This window comes from Sciurus vulgaris, assembly GCF_902686455.1.
Source record: "Sciurus vulgaris genome assembly, chromosome: 1".
In the NCBI taxonomy this organism is placed as follows: Eukaryota; Metazoa; Chordata; class Mammalia; order Rodentia; family Sciuridae; genus Sciurus; species Sciurus vulgaris.
The window spans coordinates 42,432,042-42,445,958 of record NC_136461.1 but is presented as its reverse complement, the minus strand read 5'-3'; the positions used below and the strand labels follow the sequence as shown (position 1 = coordinate 42,445,958).

At 43.4% G+C, this 13,917-nt stretch overlaps 1 protein-coding gene across 18 annotated transcripts in view; it reads left to right on the top strand.

Moving 5' to 3' along the window:
- LRP8 (LDL receptor related protein 8) overlaps positions 1 to 13,917 on the top strand; it is a 76,981-nt gene that overhangs the window by 56,440 nt on the left and 6,624 nt on the right. For 12 of the 18 annotated variants that reach the window (XM_079112132.1, XM_079112142.1, XM_079112139.1 and 9 more), the window contains 8 exons: positions 756 to 874; positions 1,094 to 1,233; positions 2,651 to 2,792; positions 3,725 to 3,877; positions 4,634 to 4,858; positions 6,929 to 6,997; positions 10,685 to 10,857; positions 11,785 to 11,961. In XM_079112132.1, the coding sequence (XP_078968258.1) occupies positions 756 to 874; positions 1,094 to 1,233; positions 2,651 to 2,792; positions 3,725 to 3,877; positions 4,634 to 4,858; positions 6,929 to 6,997; positions 10,685 to 10,857; positions 11,785 to 11,961 (1,198 nt within the window). The remainder of the gene's footprint in view (positions 1 to 755; positions 875 to 1,093; positions 1,234 to 2,650; positions 2,793 to 3,724; positions 3,878 to 4,633; positions 4,859 to 6,928; positions 6,998 to 10,684; positions 10,858 to 11,784; positions 11,962 to 13,917) is intronic. The other 6 variants (XM_079112126.1, XM_079112133.1, XM_079112141.1 and 3 more) reach the window with 2 other exon arrangements.

Sequence of the window (13,917 nt, the reverse complement as noted above, 5' to 3'; positions counted from 1 at the left end):
GGGTTGCTCAGACACAGACCATGGGGAAGAAAGTCCATGCACAACCTTTGTCCTGTTAATCCCAGACCAGGGGTTCTTTGGGCATTGTTTGCCAGGGTTCTCCTGAAACTCCCCACTCCATTGTGTTACCGAATTGGCATGTCTCAAAGGAGACACACCATACCTGTCCCCAAAACTGTAGTTGCACCAAGCCCTGTTCCACTATGGCTCTGTCAGGGTCCCAGCAGGAAACACACTGCATACTCAAAGTAAGATAATTAGAATGAAGTTTAATAAGGGGACTTTGTACAAAGGAGTGAGCAAGATCTAATGCACTATCTTGGATTAGTAATGGTAGGCTGCTACCAATGCTAATTGGTCTGAGGATTCAGGAGCAGGGAGGGCTACTCAATTGAGAAGATCGTCCACTTTATCCTTTATAAACCAAGAAAGAGAGAACTTTTAGAACCCTTTCCATACTCACACTCTAAGGCTCTAGTTAGAGCTTCCAGAAGAAGGGAAGATGGGCTCACAGGCTATTCAGCTGGGGCTGTGTAGACTCAGCGAGTCTAGGCTTCCCCAGATTCTAAAATGAGATGAAGGCTAAAGTGTCTGCTAATTCTATGATTTGATAGTTCCAAAGGATTTCAGAGGTATTCCTAGTCCCTACAACATAATAATCCTTAACTATTCAGTGGGTTATTAAGCCTTTGTGACTCAGCCCACCTCAATCATGTCCCTAACAAGAAGCCAAATTGGGTTCTTTTGTATTTCAGGTTCATGTACTGGTCTGACTGGGGGTACCAGGCCAAGATTGAGAAGTCTGGGCTCAATGGTGTGGACCGGCAAACACTGGTATCAGACAATATTGAATGGCCCAACGGAATCACCCTGGGTGAGCCCTGCTCTAGTACTTGACCCTGATGACTAGAGCTCCATGGATCTTGTTTCTGGGTCCCCCTCATGGTACCAGTGCCTTCATTCCCTGATGGTTGTTGCCCCAGCCTGGGTTCAGTCTGAGGCCTGGGAATGTGGGCAGTAGGGAGGTATAAAGGTGCAAAGATCTAGACTACGGTCTTAACCCTGATCCCTCCTTTCCTGCTTCCTCCCCAAGATTTGCTGAATGAGCGATTATACTGGGTGGACTCCAAGCTGCACCAGCTGTCCAGCATTGACTTCAGTGGAAGCAATAGAAAGATGCTGATTTTCTCCCCTGACTTCCTGAGCCACCCCTTTGGGATAGCTGTGTTTGAGGTGAGCCCTGAGGAGGGAGGCCTGGCCCTGCCAAGAAGCTGAAGCCTAGGAGAGGGCTTATTCAAATAGGATGCCTCCCTGAGACTTGTCCAAAGGAAACAAAGGAACAGGGAAGCCAACTGACATATTTGTACTCAGATTGACAGCTGCCTGCATACAGCGGCCTGGCAGCCTTTCCTGTGCTTTATTCCTAGAAGCCCCTCTCAGTGTACTTCGTTTAGGTGAATCGCTACCCATGGATGCTTCCTCTCTGCAACCTCAGCACCCAGCACCCAATAAAGGGAGGAAGGGAAGATGGAGTATGTGTTTCCTTAGAATCATTTACTGTAGGAAATGGCCTGAGAGATGCTTTGTACTTCAGCATATTAACCTTTACCAGACCTTGGGGTCATAGAGGTGAATCAGACACTATCCCAGTCCCCAGAGCTCCCCAGAGGGTGAGGAGTCAGAGCTCTCCTGTGCCCTGACCCCAACAACCTTTCTTCCTGGGGAACAAGGAAGACAGAATCTACCAAGATCTTACACACCAGTCTCTTCCCTGAAACTAACTCTGCCACCCAAAAGTGAGGAGACAGTGGTCTGTGGTGGGCATTGGTAATATTTTATTGGAGTAGCTTCACTCAGCATTGCTTTGGAATTGTGGGCAAATTTCCACCTCTATAAATTCAGTCCCTGCTTCAAAAGACAGGTGTGTTCGGACACACGTATATGTGCTTGAGCATATTTGTGGCATGTGTAAGTCTGTGTATATGCATGTATATGTATAGTGCATCAGAGTAAAAATATCCATTCCTGTATGTGCTGGTGTTTGTATCATATTATTGATGTAAATATGTCCACCAGTATATAGACAAGCTTATTTAGGTTCAAGTATGCCTTTATGTGTATAGGTGAACATTTGGGTATAAGTGTGGATCTGTGAATAAAGATGCATGATTATACCACAGTGACTGTGGATTTGCCTACAGATGCATGTGTAAGCTTGAATGGACTAACCACAAGGACTTATGTGTATCAGATGTGTATCAGAGGCTGTAGGAAGCCCCAGTAGCAGATAGCCCTCAGTAGCTTACCCGTCCTCTGCAAACTTAGTCCCCAGTAATGAAAGTAACTTATAAAGATCTAACCTTGGGTTTCTACTGGCCCAGGAATCAGGCCCAGCTTAATATTAGTGAGTTGGTTTCTGGCCTTCAGGTTGAAGCACAGAATCACCAATTGATCCTCAGAGAGAGAAGGGGCTAATTCTCAGCCTCATAGATCAGAGGCTAATTCTCAGTCCTCAGAGACTCCATGGACAGGATAGCTCAGGGGAGATATCAGGGCAATTCTTATGGCTATAGTTTGGGGGCCAAGCCCTCAGACTGAGGTTATGAGCTTAGACTCTTGGTCTCCTGTCTTCCATATCTGTACCCCACAGGACAAGGTGTTCTGGACAGACCTGGAGAATGAGGCCATTTTCAGTGCAAATCGGCTCAATGGCCTGGAAATCTCTATCCTGGCTGAGAACCTCAACAACCCACATGATATTGTCATCTTCCATGAACTGAAGCAGCCAAGAGGTGAGCCTTCCCTGGTTTCTGGTCCCTAGTCTCCTGGTCCTCTCCTGCCATGAAGCAGACTGTGTTCACGTTCATGTCACGGTTCAGCATAACAACTATCTCTCTTGTTTATAGAGTGCTTTATCATCACATATTTTGCCTTATTTTGCCTCAAGCTCTTTGTGAAATAAGTCTGGGTATAAATAGATATATAAATTTCTTAGTTTTACCAATCCTACAAAGGGTAGCTATTGTTCTCATTTAACAGCTGAGGAAACTAAGGTTCAGAGAGGTAACTTAATGTTAGCAGGTAGTAGAAATGAAACCTAAATTCAGATCGGATTCCAGAGTTTCTTCTGCTATGACACATGACTTCTCATTTTCTGTTTGTGCCCGTTTTTCGTAGTATAAACTTATGTATCACAGGACCATACAGTAAGCCAACAGTTGGCTGGATATAGAATCCAGGCTCATTCCTCTAGGTTGTCTTCTCCTCTATCACTAGGATATACTAATTCTAACTACAACTGAAGTGTCGGCTGCCAGGGTGAAGTTGGGGAAGTAAAGGAGGGTAAGGAGATAAGACTGGTGCCTGATTCTAGATCTAGAAATTTAACTCAGTGACATGGCATATATGTCATGGGGTGTGGGGGTGGGAGCATGAGTTTTTGGAATCCATCATAATACCCACCTCTCAGAATTGTTAAAAGTCAAATACGAATAGAGATAAAGCACTAGGTACAGTGTTGGAAGGTGCCCAATAAAATTGTAGGGAGTGCTAGGGGTTGAGTTGGTAGAGTGCTTGCCTAACACATGCCAGGCCCTGGATGGTGCAGGGGGAGGAGGGAAAGCTTTTGAGCAAGCCCAGTGGGAGGAGCCTCATCAATGGAAGGTGGGAAGACTTGGTATGTCCTATCGGTACCCTAACTCACTCTCTCTGTCTCTGCCGTTAGCTGCAGATGCCTGTGAGCTGAGTGCCCAGCCCAATGGAGGCTGTGAGTACCTGTGCCTTCCTGCTCCTCAAATCTCCAGCCACTCTCCCAAGTACACATGTGCCTGTCCTGACACTATGTGGCTGGGCCCAGACATGAAGAGGTGCTATCGAGGTAAGCAGAGCTTCCAGGAGGGGTGGCCCCTGGCAGTGCCAGAACCCTGCCCTGCAGAAATCTCCCTCTTGACTTCTGGGACACAGTATGCTTCGAGTTTTCCTCCATCTTTTTCTGGCTACTTTTTGCCTTTGCATGCTCCCTTTTTTTTTAACCTTCCATGAATGTGCATGTCCCCAGAGTCCTGCCAAAGTTTTCTCTTCTCCCAAGAAAAAAATACATATATACATTTAAAACTATTTTTATTATATATTTTATATATAAATGTATTCCCTCTAGTCTTTTACAGTGGTATTTCCCACACTTAATTCTTTTTTGGGGGGGTTGAGTACTGGGGACTGAACTCAAGGGCACTCAACCACTAAGCTACATCCCCAGCCCTATTTTGTATTTTATTTAGAGACAGGGTCTCACTAAGTTGCTTACTGCCTTGCTGTTGCTGAGGCTGGCTTTGAACTCACGATCCTCCTACCTCAGCCTCCCGAGATGCTGGGATTACAGGCGTAGGCCACCATGACCAGCTTCCCACACTTAATTCTATATAGCATGGTTTTAATGACTCATCTTTTGAATCAAAGTGAAGTGCTTAGGATTTAGCTGAAGAGAAGATCATGGCCTATTCAGGGGGATAAAACAGGGACTCACCAGAGTGAGCTAAGCCACGAGAATAAGCATGCAACTCATTGAGGTGATAACTTAGGAACTAAAGCAACAAAATTCTCTGTCCAAGTGACCTCCCCGGTCTTTCCCCTCTAGCACCTCCATCTACCTCAACTACGACGTTAGCCTCTACTACATCGAGGACAATAGCTGCCACCACAAGAGCCACTGGGACCACCGTCCACAGCCCCACCTACCACAATCACAGCACAGAGGCACCAAGCCTGGCAGCTGCGGTCCCAAGCTCAGTTAGTGTCCCCAGGGCTCCCAGCATCAACCCGTCTACCCTAAGCCCTGCAACCAGCAACCACTCCCAGCACTGTAAGAAAATGAGCTCTGCATTCTTTCATGACATGGGAGGGTCCTGCGGGAGCCAAGATGGAGATGTGTGGGAAGAGAGATCACACCAGAATGGAACACTACGTCTCTGAGGAAGAAGCAGAGGGAGGAGAATACCAACCATGATTTAAGAGTCATAGGTGCCCCTAACCTATACAGGGTCTGGAGGAAACCTATATCCTAATCTCTGAGCCTCAGTTTCTTCCCCTACAAAGGGGAAATAATAACAACCCACTCCCTGCCTGCTTCCCAAGATAGCCAGGAGAGACAAAGGAGGTAGTGTAAAGGGAAGTACACAAACAGCCTCTGCTGCTTGGATGTACATTTGCATTTTGTGAGGTACTGACACGTGTATGAAGGGGTGTCCCTCAGGGTGGGAAGCTCTGATCTCAATTCCCAGCATCCCCAGTGAGCAGCCCAAGTGGTGACATCCTTAGCTATGGTCTGCTCATTCCTCTTTCCAGACCCTGGGCTGAAAGTAATTAAGTTCACCACTTATTAAATCACTGGGAATAGTAATTGTCACTGCTAGAACTGTTCTATCTCATTAATGAGCAAATACCTTTTTAATTGAGTTACCTGCCAGGGGGAGTTCATTTAAAAGGATAAACTATCGTTTAACATTTTTTTCTGTTCATGGATGGCCCAGAAACCAAGCAGCCTGGTGACACCTTTCCGATTAGGCCTGTTTTACCAGCAGAAGCTGGATTTTTAGAGTTGAGGACTCACCCTGAAGTTTGGAGAGGCAAGTGGAGCACATGAGTTCCAGTCCCTGTCATCTGGGGGCAGAGCCTCTGACCAGCCTCTCCCCATGGGCCTTGTCAAGCTGTAGGTTTAATTTCACCCTCCAGTGTTTGCTGTGGCCCCAGAACGAGAGGCCGGCAGCACTCGCACAATTAGTTTTGTCCGCAGTGCAAGCTCTCTTCTCCCTTCAATAGTTAGATTCACTTGAGGTGACTCAGAGAAACAGACACCCTGAAGGACAGGATGTGGGCCATTGCCGGAACAGTCATCTCCTTGCTTGGAGCAAATGTGGATAACAGCTCCTCTTCATGCCTCATCGGGCTGTTAAGAGGATCCAATGGGAAAATGCTTTTAAACTACAAAGGACTGTAAATATGCTACAGTGAAGATATTTGTGAGAGTGAGAAGGGATGACACAGCCTACCTTTTAGAAAATACAGGACATTTTCCAAGCACTTTCCAGTTTAGAATGTGTGTTTACATATATTTTTAGATTTAGGTCTCACAACAACCCTGAACCCATGCACGGCCTCTTTGACCTAGGCAAGGTTGTATCAGGTGCTGTGCTAGTATTTTATATGACTTATTTCATTTAATCCTTACATATATCTAGGAGGAAAGTAATAACATTATCTCCATTTTCAAGATAAAGAAATATAACATGATGTGTGTATTTTCATTTATATACCGATACAGACATATACATCTATATCTATACTTACATAAATTTGCTCAAGGTCACACAAGTAATGAGTAGTAAAATGAAATTTGAGCCCAAAATTCTGACCCAAAAACCTGGGCTCTTGATTCCATTCCATTATTATGCCCTTATTATGCCCCATTTTAATTACTTAAGAAAAATAAACTAGTAATACAGGTGGACAGACAGACCACTAGTAACAATAGACAATGCAATGAACAATGGCTAAAACATGACGTTGATCCAGTCAGCCAGCAAAGTGAAGATCTAAGCGCTCACCCTGCCTTGCACACTCCCCAGCTTCCTACCATTGTGTTGCTGTGTGAAGAAGAGTGAGGGGCTTGAGTCGCCAGTTCTGAGTTCAAGTCCCAGCTCTGCCACTTACTGGTTAAGACATAATTTCCCCCTCTGTGAAATGGAGATAATGTCTGTCTCGCTTGCCTCACAGAAGCTGGATAGCATTTAGGAAGACTGCATGATTAAACCTTAGCCAATTATCATTTAGAGTGTGGACAAAAAGCAGTTGGGTAGTTCTTACTGCTTGAGGCCAGTAAAGGCTTGAACTCACAGTAATGGAGTATCATTCTGCATATGTTTGTGTTCTGCAGATGGAAATGAAGGCGGCAAAATGGGCTCAACAGTTACTGCTGCTGTCATTGGGATTATCACGCCCATAGGTGAGTGTGGCCCCAGGTCACTGGGGAGAAAAGAGAAACCCTGCCCAGCTCTTGGGAAAAGGCACCAGGTGGAGGAGAACATGTCACACTGACTTGCCCCATTGACTCATTCTGCCCCCGCAGCCTTCCTGTCACCTCCTGGGCCTGATTTAATTTGGTTTCTTAGCCTGACACATATGGCTCTTTAGGACCTGGCCCCAGGTGATGATCCAGCTTGCATGTCCCCCCCGCTCTCATTCATACTGTGCACTCCCACCACATGAAACCCAACTGAATGCTCCCTGGGGACAGGGCTGGCATCTCTCTTGCTCACCACTCTCCCTTGTCCTAGCAATGTCTGGCACGTGATAGAAAATTAAATTAAATATATGTTGAACTAATGAGTAGAGATGCTTGCCATTCCTTGAATAGGTCATACTGTTTTGTTTTCTTTCTGGTTTTCAACAAACATTTATGAAGCAGCTACTATGTGCCAAACTGTGATTAAAGGGAGGAAAAGTGATTAGAGATTAAAGATAAGACTTGTTCCTGTCCTGCCCAAATTAAGTCTTGTTGAAGAGACACATATAACATAGATAAGCGTATTATGACATGGTGAGTCCTAAGACTTAGCTATGCACTGAGTTTAATGAAAGTGTTGAGGAAGTACTTAGACTGGGAAAAGGAAAAGGGTAGGGAAGGTTTCCTGGTGAAATGATACATAGGCTGAGTCAGCCAAGTGAAGAAAAATAGAGAGTCATCCAAGCATGAAGACAGCATGAGCAAAGCCAGGAATGGGAAATGGCATGGGATAGGAATGGGGACATTAAACGAGAAGTTCAATGTGGCCAGAGTACAACATTGGTTACAACCCTACACAGAACCGTGGAGCTGATTCACTCTTCCGCCCCATGTTACATGGTCCCCTGTACTTCATCTCTCTCATGCCACCCTCCTCTCTTCACAGTATATTTGAACCGTGGTTGTCCATTCACAGTTTGTTCTCTTTTACTTGCCCATGAATACCTCTGGGATAGGGACTTTGTCCTTTGACCCTGAGAATCCTCAGTATGGTGGTGAGTTAGTCAGTGAATGTGTTAAAAACTTCTCCCCTTTGTGAGATGCTGTATTAAGTGTGCAGAGGGGGAAAAGATAAAGACTTTAAGAACTTTCAGTCTTTAATCAGAGTTAATCATAAAAAGTCATACAAGGTAGATATTAATACATAACAGAGGCATGACAGATTAGGTAGAGACACATGAGATAATAAGGGCATGATATTTCTATGGAGGAACAGTGGGAAGGAAAGTTAATTCCAGAGAAGAGAGCATTTGAATTGACCTTGAAAGGCCTCACCAGAAAAAGATGATGGAGACTTTTATTCCAGCCTTATTTTGAGTGGAGTGGGTGAAAAACAAATCAACCCTATTCCTGTCATCCTGTGCTCTTTAGAGAAAGACATGTATGCTGTTTCACTGATATAACCACCCTAATATAATCAATATTTTAAATTTCTGCTATTATGAGAGGTGGAAGATAAGTATTATTTCCCTGAGAGAATATCTTTTCATAAGCTTATTGACCAATTAGTTACATTTCATCCTTTATGAATTTTCTATTCACAATCTCATTTTTCTATTCATTTTTTTATTTGTAGAAATATTTATACCAAGTGAATATTTAAAACCTTTATAATATATGTGATGAATATTTTCTCCCAATCTGCTCCTTGATTTTTATATTTGTTTATGGTATCTTTTGCCATGCATAAATTAAAATGTGTAAGTATCATATCTGTTCATCTTTTATAATTTCTGAGTTCTGTGTCTTGCGTAGGAAGGCCTCCCTTGCTCTGAATTTTATTAAAATATCTCCCAGTGTTTTCTTCTTATACTTTAATAGTTTTTAGTAGTTAGATCTTTCCATTTGGAATTTACTTTAGACTACATGGTGTGAGAAAGAGATTTAACTATTTTTTTCCTACTTATCTATCTAGTTTCTCCAAAACCATTATTGGTCTATCCTTTACCTTCTGACTTGAATTGCCATCTTACTCACATACCTGTGCATACTAGGTTGTTTATTCTCCTCTACAAGTTGTATTTCTATTCCTATGTACTCGTAGTACCCTGTGATATGTTATGCTTGCAGCATTTAGCATTTTCTTGGCTGTTTTCATTCAGTTTCTCTTCTAGAGGAACTTTAGTATGATCATGTTGATTCTATAAAAATTATGATGAATTTTTATTGAAATCATTTTGGATATATAAATTTAAGTGGGAAGAATTTACATTTTTACAATATCGAAGTTTCCTATCCAGGACCATCACATCTCTGTTTATTTCAGTCTTCTTTTATGCCTTTTAGAATAATTTTATGGATCACGTAAGACTTGCACATTTCTTATCAGGTTATTCCAGGTATTTTATAGTTTTTTGTTGGGCTATTATATTCTTATTCCATTCCATTTCTAATTGGTTATTGCTGACCACAAAAAGGAAGCTATTGACTTTTTATGTTGATTCTTTTCGTTTGTTTGTTTTGTTTGGGTACCAGGGATGAACCTAGGGTGTTTAACCACTGAGCCACATCTCCAGCCTGCTTTACTTTGTATTTAGAGACACGGTCTTGCTAAGTTGCTGAGGCTGACTTTGAACTTGTGATCCTCCTGCCTCAGTCTCCCAAGCCACTGGGATAACAGGCATGAGCCACCACACCTAGCTTTATATTGATTCTTGACAAACTAAAATTATTTCTAATACTTTTTCACCTGCTTCTCTGAAACTTTCTAAACATACAAATATTTGTTAGTAACAACAGTCTGATTTCTTCCTTTCTCACATTTATACCCTTCAATTTTTAATTTATCATCTGTACAGCTAGATCTCAAGGACTTTAAATAGTGGCAGTGATAACGACCATCCTTGCCTTGCCCCTGCCTTTAGTGGGTATCAATTATCATCATCTTACTTAAACAGAAACCCATCAATAACAGGATGATATAATAGCATCTTATATCCTAAATAGTGATCATCCAGCCTCCACTAGAGTACTTAGATTACTACTGCCTTATGAAGCTGCTGGCCATTTTTGACCAGCTCTGTTAAAGAGCGCTCTGCTCTTTACTCACTAATATATTCCTTTATTCTAACGCAAAGCCTGTGTTACCCTCTGTGTCCTCTTCTAGTCTTGCCCTTCTTTTGGTGGGGCCCTAGCTTTGGGAAAAACACTCCACTTCATCCCACTCTCTACCCTCTAATTTGGGGAAAGAATGGTTTTCTTAGAGATTCAGGGAAGCAGCAGCCATAGGGCAAAGGTCAGGGAAGAAATTGACTCATTCATTCAGCCCATGTCACTGAGCACCTCTTCAGTGCTAGGCACTGGGCATGCAGAGATAAGTAAGACAGTCTCTGCCTCCCAGGTTCAATTGCACTGGGAGAACAACTCTGTAAAGTAAGATTCCACGGTCTGGGAGCACACATGAAGGAGCAATAGACATCTGCTTTAACATTGTCAAATTGTCATTTGAGGTGAATCTTGAAGAATGAGTAGCGAGAAAAGGGCTTCCAAACAGCAGAAGAGGAAAACAGAAGCAGTACCCAAAAAGCAAGGGGCAGTGAAGTTGGAGAGCCAGGAGGATCTGCACTGAGGTTTAGGCCATGAGTCGGAGCCTCCTGGATGTCCAGTATAATGTGTCCCTTCCTCTAGCCGTAATAGCTCTCCTATGTATGAGCGGCTACCTGATCTGGAGAAACTGGAAGAGGAAGAACACCAAGAGCATGAATTTTGACAACCCAGTCTACAGGAAAACAACAGAAGAAGAAGATGAAGATGAGCTCCATATAGGGAGGACTGCTCAGATTGGCCATGTCTATCCTGCAGTAAGTCTTCCTTGCTGGGAGAGTTTCTTCCTTCCATCCTCCCTTCCTTCCTTTTCCCCACCCCTTCCTTTCTTTCTCCTTCCTTCAACATTTATCAAGAGCCCACCATGTACCAGGCACTGGGGAACACAGATATCCTGAGGTAGGTTGTTGGGGTACCTAGAGCCTCTCCCTGGCAGTAAAAAAGCCAGAGGCCTTTCTTTCTGCTGAGTAGTTTTCAGTGTGTTTGGGCTAGAAGGGCAACTGTGGCCATTTAATTTGAATGTATTCATTATAACAAACACTGCATGCCAGTTATATGCCAAGCACCACATTAGACATCAAGTGTTCAAAAGTAATTAAGAAATGCACTTGCTCCCAAGTTGCTGGTGGGGAAGTTAGAGATGCTAATGTACACTTGTACAACTGTGTGCTAAGTGCCATGGTGGAAGCTTAGGAGTTCTTTAACCTAGGAAGCTTTCCTTGGCTTGCTTTGTTCTCCCCTAGCCCATGGGCCACTCTCCATCCCAGCATCTGTCACACTGCAGTCCATTTGTCCCCTCTAGAATATGAGATCCTTGAGGGCAGGATCTGATGTGATTAATCTGTTTTCCTGGTGCCTAGCATAGCATAGCTGACTTCCAACAAAAATACTATGGATATATCAATGAGGGAGCTATTTATCCTGTCTGGGGAATTGGGAAAGGAATGCCTCACAGAGAAGGGAACAGGTGAACTGTACCTTGGAAAGATGAATAGCAATTTTCCAGGTAGAGAAGGAGGGAAATGGCATTCTAGAAAGAGCATGTGCAAAGGCTTAAAGGCACAGGAGAGCATGACTTGTTGGGGAAGCAAAAACTACAGAGTGGTTGGAGCAAGTATTGTTGTATAGCAGAGTCAGGGGGCTGAGTGTGACCTCAGAGGTCATCCAGTACATCCCCCTGTCAGGCAATCAGCAGCTTTGATCGCCCACTGTGGGCAGAGCCCTGTCTTGGGGAGACCAGAGAACTGGAAGACCCAGCCCCTGCCCTCAAGGAACTTTTTGTCTTGCCGGGGGAACCAAGGTCACAGCTGCACCAACTCCCGAAGAACCCTCTTTCCGAGCTGCCTGTCGTCAAGTGCAAGGTAGGGCAGTGCCACTCTGAGCCTGAGGGGCTGGTGAGGGCCTGAACCTAGGCAGGTGCAGCCAATCCTAGAAGGTTTTCTGGTCTTGGAAGGCTGCAAACTGTAAGCCGGGTGGGGCAAAGAGGAAACCTGGGTTAGTGGCAGACCAAGAAATGGCATGTGGCAAAATGTGACTGAGTATGGAGCAAACAGAACTTCTGCTGAAGCAAATTATTTATAAAGAGGAGACATGATAGAGGAAGCTGAGCAAATGAGAAAGGTTAGCAGATGGCCTTGAGGATCCTTAGCCTCGGCCTATCCCAGCAAACGGTTGCTTAACAATTTTTAAAGATCAGAAGGAGCACAGTGCTAGAAGCATTGAGCTTTCAGTAAAAAGATGACTCCCAGTTCCACCATTCCATAGCCCTGTGATCTTAGTCATTTCTCTCCACTTTTATTTGTAAAACAAGAATAACCCCTATTCCATCTGCCTCCTGAGCTTAAAAAGTTCAAGCAAGATAGCACTTTGTAAATTACAAAGCACTCTGTATGTGGCATTATTTCCAGAGAAGGAATGACTTAGGGTAAGTTACTCTGGGAGACTAAGGCCCGAGTAATAAAAAGCTCCTGCCAGGTACAGAGAACAGAGTTAACAGAATGAGGAAATCAGTATTTAGTGAGCACCTACTATGCGTCAGACACTGTTTTCACTGTTTTGCATGTATTTTCTCTTTTAATCTTTAAAATTACCTTATAGAGTTGATGTTATTAGCCCCATTTTGCAGATGAGAAAACTGGAGACTCATAGAAATTGAATAACTTGTCTAAGATCATAGCAAGGAAGTGGCAAAACCAGGATTCAAATTCTAGTCTCTATTTACATAAAGGCCCATGCTCTTCCCATTTTATCATGAGGTAAATAACTTTAAAGCTCTGGAAATCAAAAAAGAAAAAAGCTCTGGAAATCAGTATTCTCAACCTGTCTTCTCCCTGCCCCCTTCTCAGGTAGCTCTGCCATCACTACTGGGACCTGTCTTTGGCCTAGAGATCTGTCTTGACTAGAGTGGGAGGGTGGCTGGACTAGAATAAGATGGTCTCAAAGGTCTGTTAGTGGAGCATGGTGTTCATAGAAAACCACAAATAAGCCAAAGATGACTTGAAAGGCAGTGGAATTACTCTTTATCACATGTAGAATGTTCAGAGATGCAAGATACTGTTATTGGTTAGGCTGATCTAGAATACTCCAGATCCCATGTGTATTAAGTCCTATATTAAACTCTCTACATGAATTATTTCATTTGATTTCACATCAATCCTATAAGGTAAGTCCTGTTATTCCCATTTGACAGATAAAGGCCCAGAAAAGTAAAACGACTAGCTCAAATTCATATAGCTATGAAAAAATGAAACTAGGGTGTGTCCAAAGGAGGAAATGGAAGAGTAGCAAACATGATTATATCAGGACCAGTGGGGAAAGCTAGATGTGTATCCTGGAGACAAGAACAGAATAAAGGGAAGGAATTCAGTGTCCATAAAGTTCAAGGGCTGTCCTGTGTAAAATTCTTTTTGAGTCATAGAATCAGGGAACACCAGAAGATATAAAGACACAACTTTCACATCAGTATAGAAAAGAATTTAAGTCCACTGTCCACAAAGGAATACTGGCTCAGGGGTTAGTGGACTTACCTGTAAAGGTTAGCATTTGTGGCAGAGGGCAGTATGGTATCCAGTGACTAGAAAGCAGGGATAAGTGAGAGAGGTACTGGATTTAATGACTTGCACTTCTTTCCAATTCTGTTTAATCATTTGAGAAGGGTGTAGCATATTACCAAACTAATTGTGATTAGCTTCCTGGAGACAAGTCACAAAAAGTCAAGGATTTAATGTTTTACAGAGCTAATCCACTTTAGGACCCAACCTAAAATCCTGCAAGGGAGGAAAGTTTAGATCTTTGCCACCCTGCTTTACAGAGACAGA